The sequence below is a fragment of the Neoarius graeffei genome, chromosome 18, assembly GCF_027579695.1.
Source record: "Neoarius graeffei isolate fNeoGra1 chromosome 18, fNeoGra1.pri, whole genome shotgun sequence".
NCBI lineage: Eukaryota > Metazoa > Chordata > Actinopteri > Siluriformes > Ariidae > Neoarius > Neoarius graeffei.
The window spans coordinates 63,258,297-63,272,879 of record NC_083586.1 but is presented as its reverse complement, the minus strand read 5'-3'; the positions used below and the strand labels follow the sequence as shown (position 1 = coordinate 63,272,879).

General features: G+C 46.8%; 1 protein-coding gene across 1 annotated transcript in view; it reads left to right on the top strand.

The window, feature by feature from the left end:
- The window catches only part of LOC132866440 (complement C3-like), a 100,395-nt gene that overhangs the window by 62,440 nt on the left and 23,372 nt on the right, over positions 1 to 14,583 (top strand). Inside the window, exons 31-36 of the mRNA XM_060899200.1 lie at positions 5,446 to 5,505; positions 10,524 to 10,611; positions 10,714 to 10,762; positions 10,882 to 10,972; positions 11,100 to 11,189; positions 11,659 to 11,764. Coding sequence (XP_060755183.1) covers positions 5,446 to 5,505; positions 10,524 to 10,611; positions 10,714 to 10,762; positions 10,882 to 10,972; positions 11,100 to 11,189; positions 11,659 to 11,764 — 484 coding nt within the window. The remainder of the gene's footprint in view (positions 1 to 5,445; positions 5,506 to 10,523; positions 10,612 to 10,713; positions 10,763 to 10,881; positions 10,973 to 11,099; positions 11,190 to 11,658; positions 11,765 to 14,583) is intronic.

Below are 14,583 nucleotides of genomic sequence, written 5' to 3'. Positions count from 1 at the left end.
ATGTTAGCTAGCATTCACTGTCTAATGTTAGCATGCTAATTAAAAGATTACTTCTTGCTAAGGATACTCTGTGATATGACTGTGATATTCATGTTGATCAGATCAGTCATAGAAACCTCGGTAATATTGCAGAAACCTTGAAAATATACATGTAGAAGTCAGAGCGGGTGGGTGGAGCACAGAAGTACGGCAGGCCAGAACTGAGTTCCAAAAACTCCTTTATTTTAGCTTTTCAGCTTTGACTTTTCACACTCTCCCAGTCACATGCGCACACACACACACACACACACACACACACACACACACACAAAAGTCATCTGGTGCGGGAGAGAGCTCCCTTCCTCTGCCTTCTCTCTCCTTATATAGGGCGTGGTTACTGGGAAGACACACAAACACAGGTTAATTCACATCAGGTGTAGTGATTCTGCCACTTACCTTCCCTGACTCCACCCTCCGGTCACAGACTGACGCTTGACCACGCCCCCACTGCAACATACCCCCACCACTCATAACAGGCCGGGCAGCCGTCCGGCCCGCAGCCGACTCCCCCCCCGACGGGAGAGGAAGTCCGCCACGACTATCTGCACCCCCGGCCTGTGGACCACCTTGAAGTTAAAGGGTTGGTGTGCCAGATACCAACGGGTGATCCGCGCGTTGGCATCCTTCATGCGGTGGAGCCACTGGAGGGGCATGTGGTCCGAACAGAGGGTGAAAGGGCATCCCAGCAGGTAGTAACGGAGGGCAAGGACCACCCACTTGATGGCCAGGCACTCCTTCTCCATAGTGCTGTAGCGCCCCTCACGCACTGACAGCTTTTGACTAATGTACAGCACTGGGCGATCCTCCCCCTCCACCTCCTGGGAGAAAACAGCCCCCGGCCCTCTGTCCGACACATCCATCTGCAATATAAAAGGGAGAGAAAAGTCAGGGGAGTGTAACAGTGGCCCCCCACACAGTGCAGCCTTTACCTCAGAAAAAGCCCGCTGGCATTGCTCTGTCCATTGGACCGGATCTGGTGCCCCCTTTTTAGTGAGATCAGTCAGCGGGCTGGTGACATCCGAATAATTAGGTATAAACCTACGATAATAGCCAGCCAGTCCCAGGAACTGTCTCACCCCCTTTTTGGTCTTGGGCCTCGGGCAGGCCGCAAACGCTGCAGTCTTGTTAATTTGGGGACGCACCTGCCCATTGCCCAAGTGGAAGCCCAGATACCATACTTCCACCTGCCCAATCGCACACTTCTTCGGGTTGGCTGTGAGACCCGCCCGCCTCAGTGGCCTAAGGATGGCCCTCAGGTATTGTAGGTGCCGCAGCCAGTCATTACTATAAATAATGATGTCGTCAATGTACGCAGCAGCATAGGAGGCGTGGGGGCGGAAGACCCTATCCATCAGCCGCTGAAACGTAGCGGGCGCCCCAAACAGCCCAAAAGGAAGTGTGACAAACTGGCGTAAGCTGAACGGTGTGGAAAAAGCCGTTTTTTCTCAGGATAATGGAGTCAAGGGGATCTGCCAATAACCCTTTGTCAAATCCAGTGTCGAGTAAAAGTGAGCCGTGCTTCGTCGATCGAGCAACTCATCAATACGAGGCATTGGGTACGCGTCGAATTTAGACACCGTGTTGACTTTTCTATAGTCTACACAGAACCGGACCGACCCTTCGGCCTTGGGTACCAAGACCACCGGGCTGCTCCAGTCACTGTGGGACTCCTCGACGATGCCCATTTCGAGCATGGCCTCAAGTTCTTCCCGAACCACTTTTTTCTTGTGTTTGGGTAACCTGTAAGGGCGGCTACGCACTACCACCCCCAGGGGCGTCTCAATGTGGTGCTCTATGAGGTCAGTGCAGCCGGGCAGGGGCGAGAACACGTCTGCAACTGGGCAACCTCTGCGAGTTGTGTCGGGGAAAGGTGGTCTCCACAGGGGACCAGAGAGGTACGCGATGCCAATACTCCCTTTTGAACCTCCGGCCCCAGCTCCACCTTCTCCGGAACCACCGACACCAACGCCATGGGGACCTCCTCATTCCAGAGTTTGAGTAGATTGAGGTGGTAAATCTGTAGCGCCCCACCCCTGTCCATTCGCCTCACCTCGTAGTCGACGTCCCCGACTCGCCGTGTGACCTCAAAGAGTCCTTGCCACTTGGCGATTAATTTGGAGCTCGATGTGGGCAACAGTACGAGTACTTTATCTCCTGGTGCGAACTCCCTAAGGCGCATACCCTTGTCGTCCAGGCAGGTTTGCCGTTCTTGGGCCTGCCGCAAATTCTCCTGGGTTAGGTGCATGAGTGTGTGGAGTTTTGCGTGCAGGTCAGTAACGTATTGAATTTCATTTTTACTTGGTGAAGGTCCCTCCTCCCAATTTTCTCACAGCACATCTAAAATGCTGCGCGGCTTACGCCCATATAACAATTCCAATGGGGAGAACCCTGTGGAGGCTTGTGGGACCTCTCGCACTGCAAATAACAAGGGTTCGAGCCATTTATCCCAATTACGTGCGTCCTCGTTTACGAATTTCTTAATTATATTTTTGAGGGTGCGATTGAATCGTTTGACTAAACCGTCCATTTGTGGGTGATAAACGCTGGTGCGAATCAGCTTAATACCTAATAACCCACAAAGTTTGTTCAGTGTTCATGACATAAACAAGGTGCCTTAATCAGTCAGAATCTCTTTCGGGATTCCAACTCGGGAGATAACGCGGAAGAGCGCTTCCGCAATACTGTGTGCTGAGATATTGCGAAGAGGCACTGCTTCCGGGTATCGCGTTGCATAGTCCACTAGAACTAATATAAAGCGGTACCCTTGTGTTGACCAATCTAATAGCCCAATGAGATCCATCCCAATTCTTTCGAACGGGGTCTTGATTAATGGGAGAGGGCGCAAAGATGGTTTTGGAATGGCCGCTGTATTTACTAACTGGCATTCACGGCACGCCGTACACCACCTACGGACATCGCCGCGAATTCCTGGCCAATAGAACCGGGCCTTTATTCGGGCTAGTGTTTTATCCTGCCCTAAGTGTCCAGCCATGGGATTAAAGTGAGCCACCTGGAATACCAATTCCCGGCGGCTTTTTGGAATCAAGAGCTGTGTGATTTGTTCTTTAGTCTGAGTGTCCTGCATCACTCGGTATAATCTATGCTTCATAATCGCGAAGTAGGGGAAGGACGGGGTGGCATTTGTCTGGAGCGTTTGACCATCGATTACTCTCACTTGGTCAAACACATGCCGCAGGGTCTCGTCTTGTGACTGTTCTAACGGGAAATCCACAAGGGATTCCCCGAGAGAGGGAGGAGGAGCTGGCGACTCCTCACTCTGACGTGGAGATGACATAGACGGCTCTGTGACAGCTGCTCCCACCAAAGCGACACCGGGACCTCCCCTTGCTGAAATACGGCAGGACCCACTCTTTACTAAATGACTCATTAATGCCCCGAATCCCGGCCAATCAGTCCCCAAAATTATTGAGTGGGTGAGGCGAGGATTAACCGCCGCCTTTACTCTAAATTTTTCCCCTCTGAAAAAAATGTGGACTGACACTAAAGGGTAGCTGTGAACATCCCCGTGCACACACAACACCTTCACCCCCTGTGCTCCCCCCAGTGCCTCATCTTGCACCAGGCTTTGGTGAATTGAGGACTGATTACAGCCAGAGTCCACCAAAGCCTGATATGTATTCCCTTGGATACTCACTGGTATGTGATACGCTCCGGCCCAATCGAGGGCGGCTCCTGGTGCGTCGGGGATCCAAACCACCGCACCCACTTCCATCACCGAGCACTGCTGTTGGAGGTGGCCCGGCTCCCTGCAGCGCCAGCAAACCGGCCCGGGCTTTCTCTCTGCACCAGTACTCTGGGGCTCACTCACCTGAGGGGGGGGTGGGTGGGAGAGACAGACACGGAAATGGGAAACGGGAGGACACCGCGGGTGCGGCGGACCGGCTGTGAGGGAGCCGGCCCCCTCCTCTGCGGTGGGGGAACGGGGTGAGGACGAGACACAGAAGGGGAGGGGGGGAGAGAGAGAGAGGAGAGAAGCAAAAAGGGGATCTGTGATCCTGCCGCAGGAACAGCCACCAAATGATCCTCCGCCAACTCGATGGCCTGATCCAGCAACGCCAGGCAATGGCACTGGACCCACTCCGCCGTTCCTTTGGGAAGTTGCGCGATGAACTGCTCCAGTGCCACCAGGTCGACGACTCCCTCGGCATCGCGGTTGTCAGCCCTCAGCCACCACCTGCAGGCGCCCCGGAGTTGCTGGCCAAACGCAAATGGGCGACCAACCTCCTCTAGGCGCAGAGCGCGGAAGCGCTGATGTTGTTCGGGGGTGCACCCCACACGCTGGAGGACAGCCCGGTGCAGGTCCGTGTAGACCAGCCAGCTGTCGGTGGGGAGCTGTAGCGCGGCCAGCTGCGCCTCACCCATTAGCCGGGGGAGGAGGTGCGCCGCGCGCTGTTCCACTGGCCACCCCGAGGCTTCTGCTGCTTGTTCAAATAGCATGAGGAAGGCCTTGGGGTCGTCGTGTGGGCCCATCTTCGTTGGGGTGAGGTGGAGTGGGCCCACAGCGGTGGAGATGGTGGCCCCCGCCAACACGAGGAGGTGCTGGAACGCCTGACAATCTTCCTGTTGCACCAGCACCAGGGCCTCGAACCGTTGTTCTTGATCCTTTTGAAGGGTGAGCAGCGCCTGGTGCTGGCTCTGTTGGGCCGTGGTGAGGGCGTGGATCAGGTCTGCGAAGGGGGAGGACTCCATGGGGCTGTTCTCTTCTGTGCTCGCTCCCGGGTTTCGGCACCACTGTCGAAGTCAGAGCAGGTGGGTGGAGCACAGAAGTACGGCAGGCCAGAACTGAGTTCCAAAAACTCTTTTATTTTAGCTTTTCAGCTTTGACTTTTCACACTCTCCCAGTCACACACAGGCACACGTGCGCACACGCGCACACACACACACACACACACACACAAGTCATCTGGTGCAAGAGAGAGCTCCCTTCCTCTGCCCTCTCTCTCCTTATATAGGGTGTGGTTGCTGGGACGACACACAAACTCAGGTTAATTCACATCAGGTGTAGTGATTCTGCCACTTACCTTCCCTGACTCTACCCTCTGGTCACAGACCGATGCTTGACCACGCCCCCACTGCCACAATACACAATACACCTCTCAGTGAAATCCATATCTCAAACCACATGCTTCCGTATTAAGGATTGTCAGTACCAATAATGTCGATACCATTGAGGCATCTTATTATTTAGTGTACACAATGTGCTGAATCCTCCTTGAATGTGTTTTAGAATGTGTATTAGCTTACGTTACAGCCACTCATGATAGCTTTTTTCTCCCAGAGAGGGCAAAATTCCAACATCTTACATTCAGCAGCTTTAAGATTTCTGTCCTTTATCGTGGAAAGATTAAGACTGAATCAAAGATTTCTGTGCTTGGACTTTTACAGGTTCAACTCAGGCAAGAGTTTAATGTTACTGCTAAGGGACCCGGTGCTGGAGTTCTTAAAGTGAGTATTCATGGATACTACAGTAGAAGGTCCTTTGTTTTGTATGTGTAGGTAGTGATTGTAAAATGCACAACACTACTGATTGATCTTCTTTAGTTTTGTGATTATTATTATTATTATTATTATAATATCCCCACTCCGAAGGAGGGGGTATACCTCTGTCCATTCATCTGTATCTCCGTCCATCTGAAACACCCTTTTTCTCAGCAACCACAAATCATCGCCACTTGGTACTTGGTGCCAAATTTCAGCTTGGGATTTTACACTGTGTATACCATTTTCAGGTCTGTCGCACATCGACTTCCTGTTTACTGACTGAATGTATTTATGAAACATATAACGTGGATTTAGAAAATTTTCATAACAGTTTTCTCAACAACAACAAATCACAACTGCTTGATACTTGGTACCGAGCTTCAGCTTGGGGTTCTATACTATGCATGGGCGTCGCCACCATTGAATGTGAAGGGGGCGTGTCCCCCTCACATTTCATAATTCTTCGTTTGGACCCCCCCACACATTTAACATAAAATATTAGTTCACCCAGCGCCGTTTCTATTGCATCGTGAAAGAATCCATTCCACTTGATCGATAAGAGAATACATATCCCACTGAAAATCCACTCTGGGTTTTCCGGGCGTTCCCTTCAACAACTCACCACGCACGAGTGAATCTTAGTGCGAGCAGAGACATTTTGGTGCAGCTGCTCGAGAGTGGAGGAGGTGACGTCAGCCCCATTGTCACCTCACAATGTCTAGCTTTTGCTAAAACCTTATTCTTTTGTTATCTCAAAATTAACCCCAGGCCACGTTAAATTAATGTTCAACTAAACAATGAAATAAGCTTAGCCTAATGGGGTATTCTTGGTTGATGATGAATTGTTTGCAGTATTTGCTCCTCCCCAGACACAATGGACATAAGGACATTCTTTACAAAGAAGCGGAAAGTCAGTCAAAATTTCCCCACAGGACAGGGGTTTTTTGTCCCAATGGAAATGTTAGTGCAGTTATCTGGCTAGTCAATGTTAGGAGATGTATCAGCTAGCTTAATGTTAGCTATCATTTAATTCAAACCCAGTAGGCCTGTCTTACTGTAATGCCAAGAATGAGGTCAAGTCTGCTCTGATGATATTTATTGATTCCCTGTTGTGATCTGAAGAACTTGTTTTGTCTGGTCTTTGCCAGTTTTCTGGAAAGTAACATGGGAAATCAGTGTATGGGGAAGGAATAGTAGAAAGGAAAACAATGGAGAGAGATGGATTTTATTCCAGGTGGATTGTGAAGGAAAGGGGGATAAAAGTTATGAAGTGGTAGAAATTGTGGTGGCACCAATGTAAGAAGGAGTTATATCTATAAATCTATTTGTTATACTGATCTGTAAATGTTACTGTAGCACCACCATTGCATGTAGGTTGACAAAAATGCACCTGTTCATTTTGTGAAGTTCTCTTTTATGTCACCGTTGCTTAACACAGTGTGATTTTGTGTTATGAAGTTTGCATGATGCCATGTCATGCCTGTTCATTGTGTGAAATTATAAATATTCTTATTTTTAAACATACAGTTGAGTGTCACTATTGCTTGGCCCAGTGGCATGTCATGTTACATCTAAAACTAAATAAAAAAGAAAACACAAAATAAAAAGTAAAATGCACCCATAAAGTCATTGTTGGTGATAAATTGTCACATTCATCTCATTATCTTAGGCAGAGCAGTGGGTTTAAAAACAGGCTGTTGAATATATGGACTAGTTGAACGAGGACGTATTGTTGAGTCTCTAAAATAGTCATTGAATTAAGTGACTTTTGTAGATAAAATTAGTTGTTTAATAACCTGTTAAAAGTACACCAAAATGCAGGAAATGGCATCTAATTAATTAAAAATTTTCTGGGGGAGAACCCCCAGACCCCCCGCCAGTGTGTCCCCTCCCCACATTAAAAATACTTCTGACACCCCCGATACCATGTATACCATTTTCAGATCTGTCCCACATCGACTTCCTGCTTACTGACTGAATGTATTTACGAAACATATCGGGTGGATTTTGATGTTATTTCAAGAAGCAAAAATGCAATTTCAAAATGACAGTTTACCAGGATGCTATTTGAAATCCCTGGGGAGAGACACTGCTCTTTACTTACTTGTTTCAGGGTTAATTATTTGTTGAAGTCAACATTCAGAATAAGTGTACTATTCTTTTGATTGCTTACTTTCTGATATAAGCAAGAGTGGGGGGGATACGTAAGTGAGCAGTAGCTCACCATTGATCTTGTTGTTATTATTATTTTGTCACATTTTTGGACTGTATCTCTTCCCACGGTTTTCAAGATAGAGACCCAAAACCAACTTCAAACCGTGTGGTATGATTGGGAATGATGTGCTTATATACAGTGGGGCAAAAAAGTATTTAGTCAGCCACCAATTGTGCAAGTTCTCCCACTTAAAAAGATGAGAGAGGCCTGTAATTTTCATCATAGGTATACCTCAACTATGAGAGACAAAATGGGGGGAAAGAATCCAGGAAATCACATTGTAGGATTTTTAATGAATTAATTGGTAAATTCCTTGGTAAAACAAGTATTTGGTCACCTACAAACAAGCAAGATTTCTGGCTCTCACAGACCTGTAACTTCTTCTTTAAGAGGCTCCTCTGTCCTCCACTCATTACCTGTATTAATGGCGCCTGTTTGAACTCGTTATCAGTATAAAAGACACCTGTCCACAACCTCAAACAGTCACACTCCAAACTCCACTATGGCCAAGACCAAAGAGCTGTCAAAGGACACCAGAAACAAAATTGTAGACCTGCACCAGGCTGGGAAGACTGAATCTGCAATAGGTAAGCAGCTTGGTGTGAAGAAATCAACTGTGGGAGCAATTATTAGAAAATGGAAGATATACAAGACCACTGATGATCTCCTTCAATCTGGGGCCCCACGCAAGATCTCACCCCGTGGGGTCAAAATGATCACAAGAACGGTGAGCAAAAATCCCAGAACCACACGAGGGGACCTAGTGAATGACCTGCAGAGAGCTGGGACCAAAGTAACAAAGGCTACCATCAGTAACACACTACACCGCCAGGGACTCAAATCCTGCAGTGCCAGATGTGTCCCCCTGCTTAAGCCAGTACATGTCCAGGCCCGTCTGAAGTTTGCTAGAGAGCATTTGGATGATCCAGAAGAAGATTGGGAGAATGTCATATGGTCAGATGAAACCAAAATAGAACTTTTTGGGAAAAACTCAACTTGTCGTGTTTGGAGGAGAAAGAATGCTGAGTTGCATCCAAAGAACACCATACCTACTGTGAAGCATGGGGGTGGAAACATCATGCTTTGGGGCTGTTTTTCTGCAAAGGGACCAGGATGACTGATCCGTGTAAAGGAAAGAATGAATGGGGCCATGTATCGTGAAATTTTGAGTGAAAACCTCCTTCCATCAGCAAGGGCATTGAAGATGAAACATGGCTGGGTCTTTCAGCATGACAATGATCCCAAACACACCACCTGGGCAACAAAGGAGTGGCTTCGTAAGAAGCATTTCAAGGTCCTGGAGTGGCCTAGCCAGTCTCCAGATCTCAACCCTATAGAAAATCTTTGGAGGGAGTTGAAAGTCCGTGTTGCCCAGCGACAGCCCCAAAACATCACTGCTCTAGAGGAGATCTGCATGGAGGAATGGGCCAAAATACCAGCAACAGTGCGTGAAAACCTTGTGAAGACTTACAGAAAATGTTTGACCTCTGTCATTGCCAACAAAGGGTATATAACAAACACATCTGTGAAGATACTCAGTCATCCAGGTACATAGTAATCTGTGGTTGGTAGAAGAGAGCAACTGGACTTGCTTGAAGATTCTTGAAGACGTTTCGCCTCTCAGATGAGAGGCAAAACATCTTCAAGAATCTTCAAGCAAGTCCAGTTGCTCTCTTCTACCAACCACAGGTGTATAACAAAGTATTGAGATGAACTTTTGTTATTGACCAAATACAAATACAGGGTGGCATGGTGGTGTAGTGGTTAGCACTGTCGCCTCACAGCAAGAAGGTTCCGGGTTCAAACCTCATGGCCGACAGGGGCCTTTCTGTGTGGAGTTTGCATGTTGTCCGCGTGGGTTTCCTCCGGGTGCTCCAGTTTCCCCCACAGTTTAAAGACATGCAGATTTGGTACAATGGGGCCACTGTAATTGGGGCAAGCTGTTGTGGTTTCCCATGCCATGATGTATGTGCATACATGTAGATCTTCCTATGGCAAAAGATAAATAAATACTTATTTTCCACCATAATTTGCAAATAAATTATTTAAAAATCAGACAATGTGATTTTCTGGATTTTTTTTTTCTCATTTTGTCTCTCATAGTTGCGGTATACCTATGATGAAAATTACAGGCCTCTCTCATCTTTTTAAGTGGGAGAACTTGCACAATTGGTGACTGACTAAATACTTTTTTGCCCCACTGTACAGCTTTTAGATTGTTGCACACGTTCTCTCATTCTTGTTATTTTTCTGTTGTTGTTTTTTTCCCATAGAAAATGAATGGGGCTCACAAATCAATTTGTCCTATTCAGACACGTTTCATCAGAGACCCACCAAACTTCATGTGATACCTCAGGCCAACTCCCCCAACACATACATGAAATCAGTTATCACCTGCACTCATCACATGATGCCTCAGGCCAAGTCCTCGCACATATCCATCCCCTCATCTGAGACCTGCACTCATCTTTTCCTTTGTTTTCACACATCCCTTTTCTCTCCATACACTTCCATTCATTTTTTGCCCCATTCAAATGAATGGAGTTTTTCTCAGTAACACTTCACCACACATCCACCAAACTTCATATTCTCATCCCATCACATACATGATATCACGTCTGATCTGCACTCATCTTTGTTTTGCCGTTCATCCATCTGTCATTCAATAGTTGAGTTAATGGTCTGCTGCATCAACACAATGCAATCCTTGACATTATCTTCAGAGAATGCACTTTCTATTTTATTTAATAATTCCTCTTTTTTATAGGTAGTGACATATTATGCTAAACCCATAGAAAAGGAGAGTGACTGCACAAAGTATAATCTTACTGTCAAGTTGAGAAGAGAACAACAGGGTAAGATTCACCATGCCTCATTTTTTTACTTCCTGCATTCAACTCTATTTCCATTTGTGGTGCCAAAAACAAACTATTTTTGTTTCTATATTTATTTCTCAGTGTCATATGATAATGCTGAAGAAAGTTACGAGCTCATCATTGACGTTCTGTAAGTACCGTATATTGCAAAATAAAGGGAATGTAGAGTTACAAATTCATTAGTTTATTTTGAATGTTGATTCTTTATATTTTGTTATTAAAGCATTACATTTTAATCCATCAATCCAGATTTAAGGATCCAGAAAGAGATGCCACCATGACTATTTTGGATATCAGCTTGCTGACAGGATTTGTGGTGGATGAAAGTGATCTTGCAGATGTAAGCAGAATCCTGGCAGATGCTTGCAGATAGTTCTGGCATTGTGACAATTTCTGTACAATAAGCAATAGAAATGGTTTCACAAAAGGCAATGTCTGACACTTTTTTTTAACACTCATAATCTCAGCTAACCAGCGGAAGGGACAAATACATACAGAAGTTTGAGATAGATAAGCAGCTTTCAGAACGAGGCTCCCTCATCATTTATTTAGATAAGGTACATTTCAAGTTTTTTCCCCATATTCGAAGTATTAAAATGTGGTTAAAGTTGCTCTGGGCGGCACGGTGGTGTAGTGGTTAGCGCTGTCGCCTCACAGCAAGAAGGTCCTGGGTTCGAGCCCCATGGCCGGCGAGGGCCTTTCTGTGCGGAGTTTGCATGTTCTCCCCGTGTCCGCGTGGGTTTCCTCCGGGTGCTCCGGTTTCCCCCACAGTCCAAAGACATGCAGTTAGGTTAACTGGTGACTCTAAATTGACCGTAGGTGTGAATGTGAGTGTGAATGGTTGTCTGTGTCTATGTGTCAGCCCTGTGATGACCTGGCGACTTGTCCAGGGTGTACCCCGCCTTTCACCCGTAGTCAGCTGGGATAGGCTCCAGCTTGCCTGCGACCCTGTAGAAGGATAAAGCGGCTAGAGATAATGAGATGAGATGAAGTTGCTCTGTTGAAGCTGATTTGCTCTCTTGTCAGGTATCACACACTGTGCCAGACAGAATTGTTTTCAGAGTGCACAAGATCACCAAAGTAGCTTTGCTTCAGCCTGCTGCTGTCAGTGTATACGAGTACTACTCTCCAGGTAAACAGTGTATACACACACACACACACACACACACACAATTACTTCCGGTTCTGGTGCCCCGCAAGACAGCTGCACTGGTGTGAGCTCTGGGCAAACTCAACAGCATTTTGTGTTTTCGTATTTTATTTCTAAATCTTTTTATCAAAGTCTTTCCCTCAGTCATAAAATATGATCACCAAATACTAACAGACATCAGATCATCACTTGAAAATGGACTTTGAGAGCGATTCAAACATAAGTTCAAGTGGCACCCTTTGCCAAGCATCTGCCTCTTTGTTAACACTCACATTTGTGTAGTAGGAAGAAGGGGCAAAAGAGGGAGACATGCTGGGCTTCTTCAGTTCTGTCTGACTAGTGGGGAGTTCCAGGTATTTATCTTCTAGTGGACCCTAAGGAAAGTTGTTGAGGTTACATGGGTCATTGACCCTCTCAGTCATCCTGTAGGTTGTTAGGGTCACTGGAGGCAAGGTGTGAATGGTGTTAGCAGCCTAGAGGGTTGTTAGGGTGATCTGTGGGTTGTTGGCTCTCTCTGCCATCAACGTCAAGGATTTCAAGCAAGTCCAGTCACCTTCTTTAGCACCTATATTTTATGATGACCTGGATGACTGAGAACCTTCACAGACATGCTGGGCTTCTGTACAGAACTCAGAAAAGGTGCTTCCATCCGCCTCTTCCTAGTATTCTATATGCAGATTTCCAGGTGCTGGTAAAAAAAAAATAGACAAACTTAGCACTTGGATTATGTTCCAATGGGATTAAATCCCAGATTTTCTAGAATGTAGCACATAGATTAATGAGAACACAAACTCTGCCACCAATTACATCAGTATCTCCACTGACAACATTGTTCCAAAATGTGTCTCAAATCCTTCCTGGACCAAAAACCCTGGGTTAATGTTGATGTCAGGGCCAAACTTAGAGCTCAAACTCCAGAGACCTGATGGCATACAGAAACAGGTACCATCTCCAGACGGCCATCAAGACTGCAAAGAGAGGCAACAGAGTCGAACAGTCAAGGATCTGATCTCAAACACATATGGATTGGTTTATGTCTGAATGACTACCACCCTGTGGCTCTGACCTCTACAGTCATGAAGTGCTTTGAGTGGCCCCCTCCTGTACTCTTTGTTCACTCACAACTGTGTTGCCAAGCATTACATTACATTACAGGCATTTAGCAGACGCTCTTATCCAGAGCGACGTACAACCTACCCAGAGCAGCCTGGGGAGCAGTTGGGTGTTAGGTGCCTTGCTCAAGGGCACTTCAGCCATTCGTGCTGGTCCAGGGAATTGGTGACCTTTTGTTCCCAAAGCTGCTCCTCTAACCATTAGGCCATGGCTTCCCTGTAGCTCAGCTCCAATATAATTTTCAGGTTTGCTGATGACACTACCATCCATCTTTTTTTTTCCATTTCCAGTTGAGAGTACGTCATGCGCATTCTGGATGCCGCTTCTCACCGGAGCTTTTTTTTTTTATTTTCTCTCCTTTTTTATTTTTATTTTTTCTTTTTTGTGTGTGTTTGTGTAGTTTGATGTTTGACTGCTTTGTCCGCCAGTTGTGGTGTAGCTCCGGACCCAGGTTTGGGCGTCGGTTCCCTCCAGGCCTTGGTTCGCCGTGGGTGATGCCTGTGCTCCTAGCTATGGACTGCAGTGAGCTCATTGCTCATTTTAACATCATGGTTGTCCAGCGCTCTGTGCTTTAGTGCTTGGCGTGATGTTCCAAGCGATGTTGCTCAGTGGCATCGCGTCGGCTGTGCAGGCAGTTTGGGACATACCAGCGCTCTATGTGGCGGTGCTTCTGTGCTCGCTTTGTGGATCCATGGCGTGGTGTTCCAAGCAATGTTGCTGGCGGCTTTAAGGCGGCTGTGTTGGAGTTGTGGGACTTGTTTTCGTGCGCCTTTTGGTGGGACTGTGGCTGCTACGCCACTGGAATGACATCCTGACCTCTATTTGGTGGACCTTCTTTTGCCTACAATTGTAAAGTGACCTTGGGTTTTGAGAAAGGCGCGATATAAATTGAACCTATTATTATTATTATTATTATTATTATTATTATTATTATTATTATTATCCTAAGCCTCATCATTGATGGAGAGGAGAGAGCCTACAGGAATGAGGTCAGAGCAACAACAGTAACTTCTGCCTCAATATCAGGAAAACTAAGGGGCAAGGGCTAGTAGGCTGCAAGGGGATGCTTATGCCCCCTTATATATCAGTGAGTCTGTTGTGGAAAAAGTGAATAATGTCAAGTTCCTCAGTGTGCACTTGACTGACAATGTGACCTGGTCCCTTCACACAAAGACACCAGCAACCCTATTTCCTACAGAGGAGCAAGAAGTCCCCCCCCCCACACACACACACACACACACACAACCTGACCAACTTCGGCTTGGGTGAATGGGTGCATTACATTACAGGCATTTAGCAGACACTCTTATCTGAGATACCTGGGGAGCAGTAGGGGGATAGGTGCCTTGCTCAAGGGTACTTCAGCTGTTCCTGCTGGTCCAGGGAATTAAACCAGTGACCTTTTGGTCCCAAAGCTGCTTCTCCTGTTTGTTTTGGCAGCTGCTCCCTGCTCGACTGCAAGACCCTCAAGAAAGTCATGAGAGCAGCTGAGCTCATCACTGGCAACAAACTCCTAGCTTTATAGTACAACCACCCAGCATACGGGTATGTACTGTTTTCTAGACTGGAACAGCAGTATTTAATCCAGAACCAGCAAGCTGAAGAACAGTTTCTACCTGCAGGCCATTAGGATCCTGAATAAACTGTAATCCAGTCATTACGCCTCTTTCACTCATGTCTCCACGATC